We start from the raw sequence: 14,506 nt of genomic DNA, 5'->3' as shown, positions 1-14,506 counted from the left end.
AGACACAAAAATTAAACACGGTAGAATTTCTAAACACCATAGCAGTTTCCTCAGCTTTCCTCAGCCACAGCAACCTGGATGACCCACGTCCTTGCTGTGCTGGTCACACAGCCCAGGGTGCTCCTGGCCTCCCTTGCTGCCAGGGCACACGGCTGCCTCCTGCCCAGCTCCTGCCCACCCACAGCTGCCTTACAGGGCTGCTCCCAGCCAGGCAGCTCCCAGCCTGTGCCATGGCCAGGGGAGGCCCCTGCAGGGGCACACACTGCCATTTGTCCTCTGGCATTGCAGGAGGTTCCTGCCAAGATGGGCTCTCCTCCTCCCTCAAGCTTTCCCTGAGCACAGAGGCCTGAGAGACCTTTCCAGTAAAGACTCAGGCAGAGAAGCCATGGAGTCCCTCAGCACCACAGCAGTGTCTGCTGGAATTAAATCCCCCTCCCCATCTGTCCTGGGTTGAGCTGGCAAAACACCAGCCGTCCAGGACAGAGTGAAAGGGTTCCTCCTTCCCCCAACCAGCCAAGGGAAAGAAAGAAGAGGGAGAGGAAGGAAAAAACCCCCTCAAACCCAGGTTTATGCTGAAACTAACTACATGTATTTATATGGAAAAGAGAAAAGTAAGAGAAAACTACAATATAACACACACTTACACAAGTTACGTATAACAAGAAATAACTTCTCACTCCCCAGTTAATACAAAGCCCATTACTCCACATTTATAAGCTCTCTAAAAGACACCCTGCCAGAAAGAGAAAGGATAACAACAAAATATTTCCACTTCCCTGAACTCAAACAAAATACAAGCAGCAGCAGCCGGAGCAGGGCCTGGCATAGTAGAGGAGCTGCCAGACGTCCTCCTCTTAGTGCAGCCGTGATGGAACTGACCTAACACCTCCCACTGCTGTACACATATCTTAAGTTTGCATCATCTGGTATGAAATACTTCCTTGGATATCCAGTCAGGTGAGAGCTGTCTCCCAATCCACATAGATTCTCTGAGCCTGCCAATTAGAGGCCTGGCTAAAACCACTCCACATGGCTACACACCTTGGAGAGGGACCAGAGATCTCCAAGGAAGGAATGTGGGGACCTCAAGCAATGACCTGTATACAGATGCTGAGAAACAAGGGCCCAGTGATGTGGAGATCGAGGACAGTAGAGGAGAACCACAGGAGTGCTTGAAGGGTGGGTTCAGAGATGGGGGAGCTTTTTTTTAGCAGCAGAATTAACAGGACAGAAAATAATGCCACCAAGGGCACCTGGGGAGAAACAAACTAAACATGGGGAGAAAGGCGTTTCTCTCCAAAAGCAGTACTGTGGTGCAACACAGCCCCCAGAAAAAGTCTGGATCAGCCCAAGGCTTTGTATTCCAAGGAAGAGGCAGGGAGGAGGTAGAGATGGCAGTGCAGGAAGGTGCCAGTGAGCTGGTGCAGCTGGGGGATGAACGACAGTCTGCAGGGAAAGGGGCAGGGCTTGGACACTGTAGGACAGCCTGGGCTGGAGAGGAGACAGGGATGTGCAGAACCTGTAAGGCCCTGACAGAGCCAACTTGTGCAGGCCTTTGGCCACGGCTGCTGTGTGTGCCCCTGATGGCATGAGGAGACAAGTGACCCTTGCAGCCCCTGGCCCTCATTAACCATAGAATCATAGATTCTATTGGGTTGAAAAAGACCTCCGAGATCATCAGGTCGAACCCTTGGTCCAACTCCAGTCCCTTTACCAGATCATGGCACTCAGTGCCATGTCCAATCTCACTTGAAAAATCTCCAGGGATGGTGAATCCACCCCCTCTCTGGGCAGCCCATTCCAATGCCTGATTACTCTCTCTATAAAGATTTTTTTCTCATCTCCAACTTAAATTTCCCCTGCCAGAGCTTGAGCCCATCATGCCCCCTTGTCCTATTGCTGAGTGCCTGGGAGAAGAGACCAACCCCCACTTGGCCAGAACTTGCCTTCTGGTAGCTCTAGACAGTGCTGAGGTCACCTCTGAGCCTCCTCTTCTCCAGGCTAAACAACCTGAGCTCCCTCAGCCTCTCTCCACAGCACTTGTGCTCCAGTCCCTTCCCAGCCTTGTTGCTCTTCTGTACACCCACTCCAGCCCCTCAAGATCTTTCCTGAACTGAGGGGCCCAGAACTGAACACAACACTCAAGGTGTGGTATCACCAATGCAGAGTCCAGGGGAAGGGTCACTGCCCTGGTCCTGCTGGTCACGCTCTTTTTGATACAGGACAGGATCCCATTGGCCTTCTTGGCCCCCTGGGCACACTGTTGGCTCATGTTGAGCTTCCTGTCACTCAGTCCCCCCAGGTCCCTCTGCCTGGCTGCTCTCCAGCCACTCTGTGCCCAGCCTGGAGCAATGCAGGGGGTTGTTGTGGCCAAAGGGCAGGACCTGGCACTTGGCCTTGTTGAACTTCATCCCATTGCAATCAGCCCATCTCTCAAGTCTCTCCAGATCCCTCTGCAGAGCCCTCCTGCCTTCCAGCAGGTTGACACTCCCTCCCAACTTGGTGTCATCAGCAAATTTGCTGATGATGGTCTCAATCCCCTCATCTAAATCATCAATAAAGATGTTAAACAGGACTGGACCCAACATTGACCCCTGGGGAACACCACTGGTGACCGGCCACCAGCTGGATGCCTCCTAGTCCCTGTTCAGCAGCCTGGGAGATGCCTCCCCATCATCCTGCCCCTGGCATTTCACATCTCCACATCCCCACATCCCAGTGCCCCACAAAGAGCCCTGAGGAATGAGGGAGGAACAGGATCTGCCTTCCCAGGGGCTGGGTGGCATGGCTGTGATATTTCCTTTACAAGGTCAAGGCTTAGACCTCTCGATTAGTTAAACACATCTGGGTTTATTCAACATCAGAGCCACCTTTACTTTGCTTGTCCCACCTTTCATCACTACCTCCAGTTTTCTGCTCTAACTGAATGCTGGGGACATTTTCTCCATTGTGTCCCTCAGTGGGACCCATTAAATCTACAAGAAACTTTGCAGTTGGAAGAAAACTTTCTATTCTTGAGAGGTTTTCTCAAGTTCCACTCAGGGCCTGGTGTTCAGGGATTAAGCACGAAATTCCCCCCAGGGGCTGTTGCTGTGCTGCTGAGCTGGGCCGGGCTCCTGGCACACAGGGAGCTCCTGGCAAGCGGGCAGTGCTACAGAGAGACAGCTCTGCCCAGGAGCAGCTCCTGTGCACAGCCCAGCAGGGCTCAGGGCACTGCCTGCAGACACCCAGGGCAGAGGAGAGAAGTAAGACACTGATGAGAGGCTTTGTGGAGTGTCAGAATGCTGAGAGTTCACTGATGGAATCACCTGAACAGTCCTTAACACAGTAAGTCTCTGGGTTCAGGGCGATACAGGAGTGTGCTGGAGGGCTCTCCCAGAGCTCACACATGTTGCTGCAGCTCACATTTGGCAGGATGGCTCTCAGGGTTCCTTTTTGTGGAGGAGGACATGCTCCAGAGCAAGGACAACCTGTGGCATCATCAGAGAGACAGAGCATGAAATATTTCTTCTGGGGATGGCACAAGGGTGGGAAGGTGGGTGCTTAGCCAGGGGTGCCCAGGGCTTCTCTGTCCGAGCAGGGTCCCTTCATTCAGGGGACTGAGTGTCAGGGCAGGGGCTCTGCTGCTGCCAGGGGCACTCTCAGCCTTCCTGGGGATCTCCCAGGGTGCTCCAGGGATAAGATCTGGCTGAAGGTGTGACACCTGTCAGGGCAGGGTCCTTCTGCAGGTGAATGGGTGCAGTGGGGTCAGAGCTGCTCACAGCTCCAGATCACCCAAGGTTACTTTAATAAAGACATCAAGGCAGCATTAACCTGAAGGGAGAGTCTCTGCTTCGAGTTTTCCACTCTTCGTGGTCTGGGGGGGGAGGAGGCAGATGGAGGTGGCAATTTATTTTTCTTCTCATATGAAGGCACTGAGATTCCATTTCTCATGAATTTCTGAGCTTCTTCCAAACCCCAGCACAGCCAGAACTGCCTCTGGGCATTGCCCTGTGCTGGGAGGGCTCTACAGGGCAGAGCTGAGCACCCAGGGCCGGGATGGGCTTTGGGAGCACTGCCAGGGCACAGCCCTGGGCACAGGGAAGCAGCTGCTGGCAGGGACATCTCCAGGCAGCAGAGCCCTGGGCAGGGAGTGAGAGGGAGTTGCTGCTGAAATGCCGTGGCAGGGCAGTTAGGGCAGCTCTGGCCATCTCCTACTCTGCTGATTTTTTCCAAGAAGAAGCCCCTGATCTCCTCCAATAGCCAGGAGAGCCTCTACCTCAAAGGCCATGGGGTCAGGGGCATCTCTTGACACACAGAGCCCTGATGAGGGGAAACTCCCTTTGCCCATCTGCTTGTCCCTGTGGGGTGTCCAGAGGAGTGGGGCACAATTTCCCCATTTCTCCTCCTCTTCATGCTGCCTTTGTTCCCAGCTCAGGGAGGAGATTCAGACAATGAGTCTACAGGACTCTCCATTGAGGATGTAACACCTCTGGGACATTCAGCTCTTTCCCTGGGTGATCCTGCTGTGCTGCTGGCTGCCTTCCTGAAGGGCACAGCTGTGCCACTGCAGCTCTGTGTTCCCCACAGCCCCTCAGCACCGAGGCCATGGCAGTGGGGCTGCAAGGTGTGTGCAGGCAGCTGCAATGAGCCCTGTGTGCCCCTGGCTGGGAGGGGAGAGCTGAGATCTGCCTTGGGTAGGATGAGACAGGATGAGGAGTTTGGAGATGTGCACTTGCAAACTGAAGTCACCAGCTCTCAGCAGTGTGCAGCTTCTCCTCATGAGAACACTTGAGTGCCTTTGCCCTGCAGGTCAAAGAGGTGACAGCCTTGGGCAGCTGAGAGCAGGGCTGATGGACACACTGTCTGCCCCACACTGCAGGAATGGACAATCCCTTTAATTCACAGGACCTGCCAGGTTTGTCTTAGACATGAGTATAAATGGAAAGGATTTGTGCCTTAAAAACTCCACTCCCTGTGGTGAAGCAACTGGAAGGAAAAAAACAACTATGAGTCCACAGCTGTGCTGTGCAGTCATTTGAACTGTGAGTGACAAGGCTGAGAAGCTGTTTAGTGCCATGAATGAGTTTAAAAAAACATCACTCCCAGTTCCTATTTATTTATCTGCTGTTGTAGAGTAAAACTGATTCCTGTAGAAAATCAGCAGAGCTCGTTATTCATTAGAGCTTTCTGAGCCAGGCCTCTCCAGAAGTCCTAAAATGACCAGCCAAAGAATTCTTGAGAATCATGAGAAGAGGCGATTTAAAGGGTTTACATGAGGACAGGCATAGTTCTTTTTTCAGAGACATCTACAGTAACTACTTACTGCTTTTTCTGCTTGGACAGGTGCCAGTACCCAGAGACAGTAAATGTCCAACAGCAGCTCCATCAGCCACTTCGTCCTCCTGCCATTGGCAGACACGTGGCAGCTGCAGCTCCTGCTCTTGTGGATCTTCCTGGGCATCTCCCTGGCTGCCCTCCTGGGCAACGGCCTCATCATCAGCACCATAGCCTGTAACCACCACCTGCACACCCCCATGCACTTCTTCCTGCTCAACCTGTCCCTCACAGACCTGGGCTCCATCTGCACCACTATCCCCAAAGCCACGCACAACTCCCTCTGGGGCACCAGAACCATCTCCTACATAGGGTGTGCTATTCAGGTCTTTTTTTTTCTCTCCTTCATCATAACAGAGTATTCCCTTCTCACCATCATGTGCTACGACCGCTACGTTGCCATCTGCAAACCCCTGCACTACGGGACCCTCCTGGGCAGCAGAGCTTGTGCCCACATGGCAGCAGCTGCCTGGGCCACTCCGCTTCTCTACTCTCTGCTGCACACAGCCAATACATTTTCCTTGCCCCTCTGCCATGGCAATGCCCTGGGCCAGTTTTTCTGTGAAATCCCCCAGATTCTCAAGCTCTCCTGCTCAAACTCCTACCTCAGGGAACTTGGGCTCATGGTGGTTAGTGCTTTTCTATTTGTGGGTTGTTTCATTTTCATAGTTTTCTCCTATGTGCAGATCTTCAGGGCTGTGCTGAGGATCCCCTCTGAGCAGGGAAGGCACAAAGCCTTTTCCATGTGCCTCCCTCACCTGGCTGTGGTCTCCCTGTTTGTCACCACTGTCTTCTTTGCCTACCTGAAGCCTCTTTCTGTCTCCTCCCCATCCCTGGACCTGGTGGTGTCAGTTCTGTACTCAGTGGTACCTCCAACATTGAACCCCCTCATCTACAGCCTGAGGAACCAGGAGCTCAAGGATGCTCTGAGGAAAATGATGACTGGATGCTTTGCAGCAGCCAGAGACTCCCTGCTTTGCTTTGCCAATGGCTCATAGTGTATGTCATGAGAGACCAAGGTTGTTCTCATTTATAATTTTGCTTTTTTTCCTCCTCCTGATTTCATGTTATTCAAAAAATGTCATTATTCATTCTCCTCCACGTTTTTACCCCCTCCATCTTGTGTGACTAAGCCCAAGGACTGCCCTGGACTCGTGGATTGGGATAAGGCATTTATTAAATCAAAAGCCACAGTTTGAGTGCACAAGTGGAGAGGAAAATAACCAGGTTTATTCTCTACATCCCATCAGCAGAGATGTCCGGCCCCCTCCCAGGAAGCCAGGCTTTGGCACATGGGGTGGCTGATCAGCAGGCAAATATTGTAAACAATGAAAACCCCCATTCCTTCTGCTTTCCTCAGCTTTGATACCTGAGCTGATGTCACATGGTCTGGAATATCCCTTTGGTCAGTCTGGCTCTGCTGGCCTGGCTGTGTCCCCTCCCAGGATCTTGCCCTCGACTGGGGAAGGAATGTTGCAGAGCTGATGCTGTGCCAGCCCTGCTCAGCAGCAGCCACAACACTGCTGTGTTCTCAACCCCTGTCCAGCTCCCAGTGCAAAGCACAGCACTGGGTGGGCTGCTGTGGGGACATGAACTGCAGCTCAGCCAGAGGCAAAATATTTCCATAAGGTTCCTCAGTGCCCCAGGATTCCCTTGGTTCCATGAGGCCTTGAAGTGTCAAAATGGCATTTTGATTCCCTGACAGCTTGACAATGGTCCCTTGATTCTATGAATCCAAAGGTCTCAGGACTCCTTTGCTTCAACGAGGCTTCATATGTCACAATGGCCCATTGGTTCCATGTGTTTCCCCAGTGTTACAATTGCACAATGATTACATCAGATTCCAGAGTGTCCCAGGATTCCTTTGATTCCATGAGGTTCTGCACTGTCACAATTGTCTCTTTGGCTTCATAAGGCCCCTCAGTTTAACAATGACTCCTTGATTCCATGAGTTTCTGCAGTGTCCCAAGACTCCTTGGAGTCCATGAGGCCCTGGAGTGTCACAATGATCTCCTGATTCCATGAGGCTCCACAGCCTCACAGAGTCCCTTTTCCTTCCATGAGGCTCCACAGTGTCACAATGGGCTTTGGTTTCCATGAGGTCCTGCTGTGTCACAATAGAACCTTGATTCCATGGAGTTCCCAAGTGTCAGAATGGCCACTGGATTGATAACAAGGCATTCCACAGTGTCCCAGAGTTCCTTTGGCTCCATAAGGACCTAACGTGTCACAAAGGACCCTTGATTCCATGAGTTTCCACAGAGTCCCAGAGTTCCTTTTGTTTCTGAGAGAAAATGACTGGAGGTAAAAATAGGGGAATCAAGTTATATTCACATCCTAACAGAAGTTGCAATGGTTCACAAAGTTTAGGTGAAGGTCCATCAGGAGTGTTTGCATAATCCTTATTTTAGCACCCTCCGCATGAACTGAACCTGTTTGTACCTCATTAAATCTTTCCTCTCTTTTGGCCATCTCTTCTTCCCTCCCCCAAATACTCCAACCCTTTTGTCCCACTTCCTCCTGACTCACCTAAATCCTTCACTTGGATGGGCTCAGCTTTGTGATGCCCTTCATGACCCCTGAGCATCTGCCTGCCCACCTTGGCCGGTCAGTCCCTGGGAACACACCTGACAGCACAGCCCTCCAGGGGACAGGATGTTCTGCTGTGCTGGAGAGGACCCTCCTCAGCCTGGCCAGCATTGCTGGAGGTGGGGGATTCCCTGCCCTCCCCAGCTGGTCCCTTCCTGCCCACCAGCTCCTGCTCCACAAGGGCTCACACACACCCTGGGGGACTTTTCACCCTTGGGTACTTGAGCTGCCCCGGGGCATCTCTGGGACAGTGACCAACTGGGTGGCTGCTCTGGGAGGTCATGGCCTGAAGGCAGGAGTGTGGATTTTAGGACACATCTGAAACCTCTGCAGTCAGAAGTTGATAATTTTTAAAGACTTCCTGGCCTGTCATTACAAGGTCGAGTTTGTTTGTTTGTTTATTTTTAATTTCAATGACTTTTCATATTTTTTCCAGTGACAACACCACATACATGTACTAATCTGATTCACTCACTGTTTATGTGAAAATTCTTGTGTAATTATTTTTCATCATTGTACATTTCCTACCAATTATTTGAATGCAGGAAAATTGCTCAGAGAAGCTCCTGAAACTCTTTGGGCAGGTTTCATATCTCTAATTTTGCCTCTTTTATTCTTCCTCTCTCAATTTCTGCCTTCAAAGATCTCTCCAAGCTGTTCATGCCTGGGAATGTTTTCATAGTCCCAAGTTGTGCTCTGGGCCATGTCAAAGGGGACAAAAGCACCTTCTAGAGAACACTGCCCCTCCTGCTCACAGAGCCTCTCTGACTGCTCAGGTGAGATGGTCCCCAGGCTGCTTTCCTGGTGTGGGATGAAAGGGACAGAAAGGCAGAGGAGGGCAATTGAGGAGACAGGGACATTTGCAATGGAACTATGTGAGGCCTGTGAGATGAATTTCACTGCAGCAGTGGAGGTTGTTCCTGGAGTCACAGCCAGAAGTGTCAGGGCTCTGACAGGTGCCCACACCTGAGCTGTGCTCATGCCCTGCTCACACCCCCAGGGCTGTTCAGAGACACGAGTCCTTCCCTTGCACACACAGACAGTTCCTGGCAGCAGGTGCAGTGTCTCCTTGAACTCCTGCTGCCACTGTCAGGGGCTGGAGGTACCTCAGCCCTGCAGAGCCCCCACCCTGCACATTCACAAACTTCAGATCAACAGGGGGGGTTTTCCTCTCCCTGGCCCTTCCCAGTCCAGCCCCTCTCTGGTCCCCCCATCTCCCTGCCCCTTCCCCCGTCCAGCAGAGCAGCCCAGTCATGTTGCCCTGCACCAAGAAATGGAGGAAATGGAGGTCAGGGACAGTGACCCTGTGAGTGGAATGCTCAGGAGATGATCAGCTCAGGCAGCTCCTACAGCCCCAAGGCCAGCCCTGCTCCCCAGGACAACAGGAGAGATGCAGCCCCAAAGGTTCCTCAGGCAGCTCCTGCTGCCCCAGGGACAGGGCAGCCTCTTTCCATGTCTCCTCTGCACACACAGGCTGTCCTGCTCTTCTGACACATCCCATCTCCCCACAGAGCCTTTCCCCAGGGGAACACGTCTGTGCTGGCCTGACCAGCCATTCCTGCAGCCCCTCCACGTGCTCCCCACAGCCCCTGAGCTGGGGGTGCTGCTCTGCAGGGCACGGGGGCTGTGGTGCCCAGGGCCATGGGGGGACTCTGCTGAGCTGTGCTGGTCAAACTGGGAGGCAGAGCCAGCTGATGGTGGTCCCTGCCACTGACCACCTGCCACACCAGCTCTTGTGTGGCCACAGAGGGTGCTTAGAGGGGCCCTGCCTTGTGCCAGTGCTGGGAGATGGGTCTGGGGGCTGCACTGGATCTAATCTATGAACCTTCACTGACCAGAACATGAAGCCCTCACCAGACTCCTTTTCCAGTGCCTGCCGTGGTCTCTGGGGTTGCAGAGCTCCCCTTTTTCAGTTCACACTCAGATGTAGAATATCATCTCTGGGTGACCCCACACCTGAAAGGCCTGTTCTCACTGTGCTGCATTTCTTGCTGACTCCTTGGCACAAACTGTCTCTGCAGGTCCCCTGAGTTCTCCTGGCCCCTCCCAAGTCTCTTCAATAGAAGGCAGGTCTGTCACAAGTTGTAGAGTCCCTCGAGGATTAATCACAGATCATTCACCATGTCCTTGTCACTGGCAACAAACAGCAAACCCTAAAGCAGCACTAAGATCCTTGAAGGCCGTGCTAGGACACTGATCTCATCACACTGAGTCCCATGGACAACAAGCAACACAAGGAGCCTCTTTAGAGTCTGTTTCCTTGGACATGTTATTGAAAGTTACTTTGGAAGAAGTCCAAAGCCTTCCTGCTCTGCCCTCAGGAGAACCCCTTTCCTCATGTAACTGCTGTTTTGGAGCCCAGCTGTGTCCCTCAAGTGTCCATGGCCTGTCCCTGCCTGTGATCCCAGAACAGACACACAGCAGGATGTGACAAAGCTCTGCTGCTCCCTGGCAATGCTGCTGTGCTGGGACTCTCTCTGCAAACAGGAACTGCCATTGGCCTTGCTGTGGTCTCAGAGGAAGGAACTCGGAAAAACAAACTACACAAGTAACTTTTATTTTGCTTAAATATGCAAAGAGAACATTCCCTCATTTACCCAGTCTCCAGATAAAATATTAAGGATAGAGAATTTATGGAAAAATGGGGATCAAAAGTAGAAGTAAGTTGCACACCACTTCAGCAGCAGAAAAAAAAAGCAAAAAAACCCACATAATCACCACCAAAAACCTGAGAAGGCGTGTTGAGTGTATAGTGAGTTTCTCTATGAGTGTTTTGCACATGAAATCAGGCAGTTTTTGCTTCTGAATTGTGTCCAATCATTAGTTTCCAAAGGGCATCCTTAAGTTCCTTGTTTCTCAGGCTGTAGATGAGGGGGTTCATGGCTGGAGGTACCACTGAATAAAGAACTGCCACCACAAGATCAAGGGATAGGGAGGAGATGGAAGGAGGCTTCAGGTAGGCAAAAAATGATGTGCTGAGAAACAGGGAGACCACAGCCAGGTGAGGGAGGCACGTGGAAAAGGCTTTGTGCCTTCCCTGCTCAGAGGGGATCCTCAGCACAGCCCTGAAGATCTGCACATAGGAGAAAACAATATAAACAAAACAAGCAAATCCTAAACAGGCATTAACCACAAGAAGACCAAGTTTCCTAAGATCAGAATATGAGCAGGAGAGCTTGAGAATCTGGGGGATTTCACAGAAGAACTGGCCCAGGGCATTGCCATGGCACAGGGGCAGGGAAAATGTATTGGCTGTGTGCAGCAGAGCATAGAGAAAGGCACTGGCCCAGGCAGCTGCTGCCATGTGGGCACAAGCTCTGCTGCCCAGGAGGGTCCCGTAGTGCAGGGGTTTGCAGATGGCAACATAGCGGTCGTAGCACATGATGGTGAGGAGAGAAAGCTCTGTTCTGAGAAAGAAGATAAGCAAGAAGGTCTCTGCAGCACACCCTGCATAGGAGATGGTTCTGGTGTCCCAGAGGGAGTTGTGCATGGCTTTGGGGACAGTGGTGCAGATGGAGCCCAGGTCTGTGAGGGACAGGTTGAGCAGGAAGAAGTGCATGGGGGTGTGCAGGTGGTGGTCAGAGGCTACGGCGCTGATGATGAGGCCGTTGCCCAGGAGGGCAGCCAGGGAGATGCCCAGAAAGAGCCACAAGTGCAGGAGCTGCAGCTGCCGCGTGTCTGCCAATGGCAGGAGGAGGAAGTGGCTGATGGAGCTGCTGTTGGGCATTGGCTACCTCAGGGTGTGGTTATCTGTTGAGAAGGAAAAGGCAGACCTGAGTTAAGTCAGACTTTATTAGCAAAACATATTGCATGTCTCATGGCAACTCTATATTCAGGGTCTTTTTTTTTTTTTGTAAGAACAGGTCTCTGCAACCCCCTGCCCTGATCTCTGGGTTTTGGGGCATTGGAAGCAGGGACCCTGCAATGGGCTCCTGTGGAGTCCTTCCTCTGGAGAGAGAGTTCACTTGAAATTCAGGGTGATCTCAAACTAAATGGACTTGTGGTACATCAAAGAGTTGTTCAAATTTTGGACAAATGAAAAATTGATCTGAAGGAATTCTTTGTGTTTGTTGATCCAGTTGCACCCATCACAGTTCTCAGTGGTTGTGGATGTTTGAAATCCCTGCCATTCCTACTGCACTGCAGGTCAAGTCATGTGGGTCCTGCGGGTCAAAGGAAGGCTCTGTTAGTGAGGAGAGAAGAGCTGCTCTGCCCACCAGTGCTGTTCTCAGCTGCCCCGTGCTGGCACCTTGGATCTGGATCAGCATCACACTCAACTGTTCTCCTAAAAAAGAAACTGCACACGGGGGAGAGCAGAGGAATCCAGGACTTCAGGGCCAAAGAGCAGAATTAACAAACTCCTCAGCTTTTTTGTCTCTCCCCTCCCACACTGAAGCACAGAAAAATCATTGCAGTTGCCAAGCTGCATTTCCATGGATTAACATGGAGATATTTCTCCATGGGATCCTAGAGCACATAGATACTGTGGGAGAGCTGTGCCCTTCTGGAGGGCACCCTGCAGCTCTGCAGGACACCACAGAAGCAGCTGAATGTCCTAAAGTTGCATGGAGAGGATTTGGGCACTTTGCTCCCACAGACACATCCCAGAGCAGGACCCAAATGGTTTGTGCCTGAACATGAACTGAACCTGCCACCCCCAGTCCCCCACAATGGCTCAAAAAAGCCAATGGTGAGAACAAGGACACCAAAGGAAAGAGAGGAATGGCAGTGAAATGCCACGGTAGTCCTGCCAAGGCAGCAGGAAGCACACAGAGACAGAAGAATTCAGCACCTTGTCCTTTCCTGGGCTCTGCTGCTGCAGGGCAATGCACACCTGAGCCCCCATGGGCCTGAGGGCAGGGACTCTGCTTAGGCTGGGAAAGGAGCCCGGGGAGGAGCTGATCAGGGAAGGCCTGTGTGCCACAGGGACAGCAGGGAGGTGCCCACATGCCCCTCCCCAGCATTTGTGGCAGCAGTTCCCTCTCCCTCCCTGCCTGTCTCTGCAGTGAGGAGCTGTTCCTGCCAGCAGCTGCCTCCCTGTGCCCGGCTCAGCTCCCTCCAGTGCTCACACAGCCCATGCCCACCCCACTGCCCAGGGGCAGCTCTGCATGTGCAGGGGCTGAAGAGCAGATCCCAGACAAGTTGATGTGGCTGAAGAGGGGGAAGGTGTTCTGAGTGGATGTGCTTCCTGAGAAGTGCCCTTGGAAATGGCAGGAGGTCGAGCTGAAGCTGAGAGAAGCCCAGAGCCATTGCAGCTGAAGGACCTGCCCTGCCCTGCCCATCCCTGCCCTGCTCATCCCTGCCCTGCCATGAGGGAGTCACTCCTCCCATCCACACCTTCTCCATGCAGGGCCATGGGGAGCTCCTTGGCTGGGCTGAGCTGACCCTGGCAGGCAGCAGAGTCCCTGCCCCAGCACACAGAGCCCTGGGCTGCAGGACCCTGCTCTGCACCACAGACCTGGGCACCCCTGCCTACACTCCCAATCTCACACCCCACAACCATCCTTACAAGAAGGCAACCTTCTTGCCCTGTGCCTCTGATGGTGCAGCAGGCAAGTCCTGTTTTGGTCATGTTCTCCTGCTGCACACCAGGAAATCCAGGACAGCCATCCTGACAGGTCCTGTCAGTGGTGGCATTTGGCAGGTGGAAGAGACACTTCCAGAAACTCACCTGCACTGCTCTGCAGCCAGAGACTTACCGTGGCAAAGGGCTGTGAAGGTTTCTCCCCTGATGAGCTCTCACCTCTCCTCCTATGCCAGGATCTTTTTAACCTCTTTCTCACTTCTCTTGTCTGCCCTTTGCTGCCTGCAGGTCCTGCCCTGCTCTGCCATATGGCCACCTCCTCTCCACTAAAGGAACTGTGAGAGTCCTTCTGAAAGATCCCAGATGCTGTGGGATGTGCCAGCTTTAGGAGATTCCTGCAGGAAGGGAAATTTAACTTTCCTCCAGTGAGAAAATTATTCACAGAAAAACTGTGAAGGTTTTTCCTGTAGTGAGAGCTCAGTCACCTCCCAGCCCAGGCTGCCTCTCACCTCTGTCCCTTCTCTGCTGTGCCCTGGGTGTCTGCAGGCAGTGCCCTGAGCCCTGCTGGGCTGTGCACAGGAGCTGCTCCTGGGCAGAGCTGTCTCTCTGCAGCACTGCCCGCTTGCCAGGAGCTCCCTGTGTGCCAGGAGCCCGGCCCAGCTCAGCAGCACAGCAACAGCCCAGGGCATTTCATGACACTCTGGGGGGTTTGGTGCTGAGTCTTTGAATCACAGTCCCTCAGGAAAGCTGCAGAAACCTCTTGAGAAGCCAAAGTGAGATTCAAACTATAAAGTTTCTTGTAGTGCTAATGGGTCCCGCTGAGGGACATGACTGAGAAAACATCCCCAGGATTTTGTTGGAGCACAATCCTGGCAACATTGATGACAGGTTAGAGAGTCACAGAATCATCAAGGTTGAAAGAGACCTTCAAGATCTTCTAGTCCAACTGTCAGCTCAGCACCACCATAAACACCCCTAAATTGTATTTCAAAAGCCATATCCTGACACCATCTGAGCACTTCCAGAGACTGAGGGGCATCTCATCTGGGCCCTGGGACTTGTGAGGGTCTCACTGGC

General features: G+C 52.5%; 2 protein-coding genes across 3 annotated transcripts; one reads left to right on the top strand and one right to left on the bottom strand.

The window, feature by feature from the left end:
* The first annotated feature begins 5,348 nt into the window (after positions 1 to 5,348).
* On the top strand, positions 5,349 to 6,314 carry LOC139684107 (olfactory receptor 14J1-like). The gene has a single exon (XM_071579707.1). The coding sequence runs from the start codon at positions 5,349 to 5,351 to the stop codon at positions 6,312 to 6,314; it is 966 nt and encodes a 321-aa protein (XP_071435808.1).
* A 4,199-nt stretch (positions 6,315 to 10,513) lies between these two features.
* On the bottom strand, positions 10,514 to 13,934 carry LOC139684032 (olfactory receptor 14A16-like). Of its 2 annotated transcripts, none has more exons than XM_071579641.1 (2): positions 13,605 to 13,934; positions 10,514 to 11,655 (listed from the first exon to the last, which is right to left on the bottom strand). In XM_071579641.1, the coding sequence occupies exon 2, from the start codon at positions 11,630 to 11,632 to the stop codon at positions 10,691 to 10,693; it is 942 nt and encodes a 313-aa protein (XP_071435742.1). In that variant the 5' UTR covers positions 11,633 to 11,655; positions 13,605 to 13,934; the 3' UTR covers positions 10,514 to 10,690. The 2 variants fall into 2 exon arrangements, 1 of the variants encoding a protein (XP_071435742.1); XR_011699840.1 differs by lacking the exon at positions 10,514 to 11,655 and adding an exon at positions 11,689 to 12,068.
* Positions 13,935 to 14,506: the final 572 nt, after the last annotated feature.

Source organism: Pithys albifrons, chromosome 31 (assembly GCF_047495875.1).
Source record: "Pithys albifrons albifrons isolate INPA30051 chromosome 31, PitAlb_v1, whole genome shotgun sequence".
Classification (NCBI taxonomy): Eukaryota; Metazoa; Chordata; class Aves; order Passeriformes; family Thamnophilidae; genus Pithys; species Pithys albifrons.
Note: the sequence above shows the minus strand (reverse complement) of the source record. Positions and strands in the feature narration are given on the sequence as shown.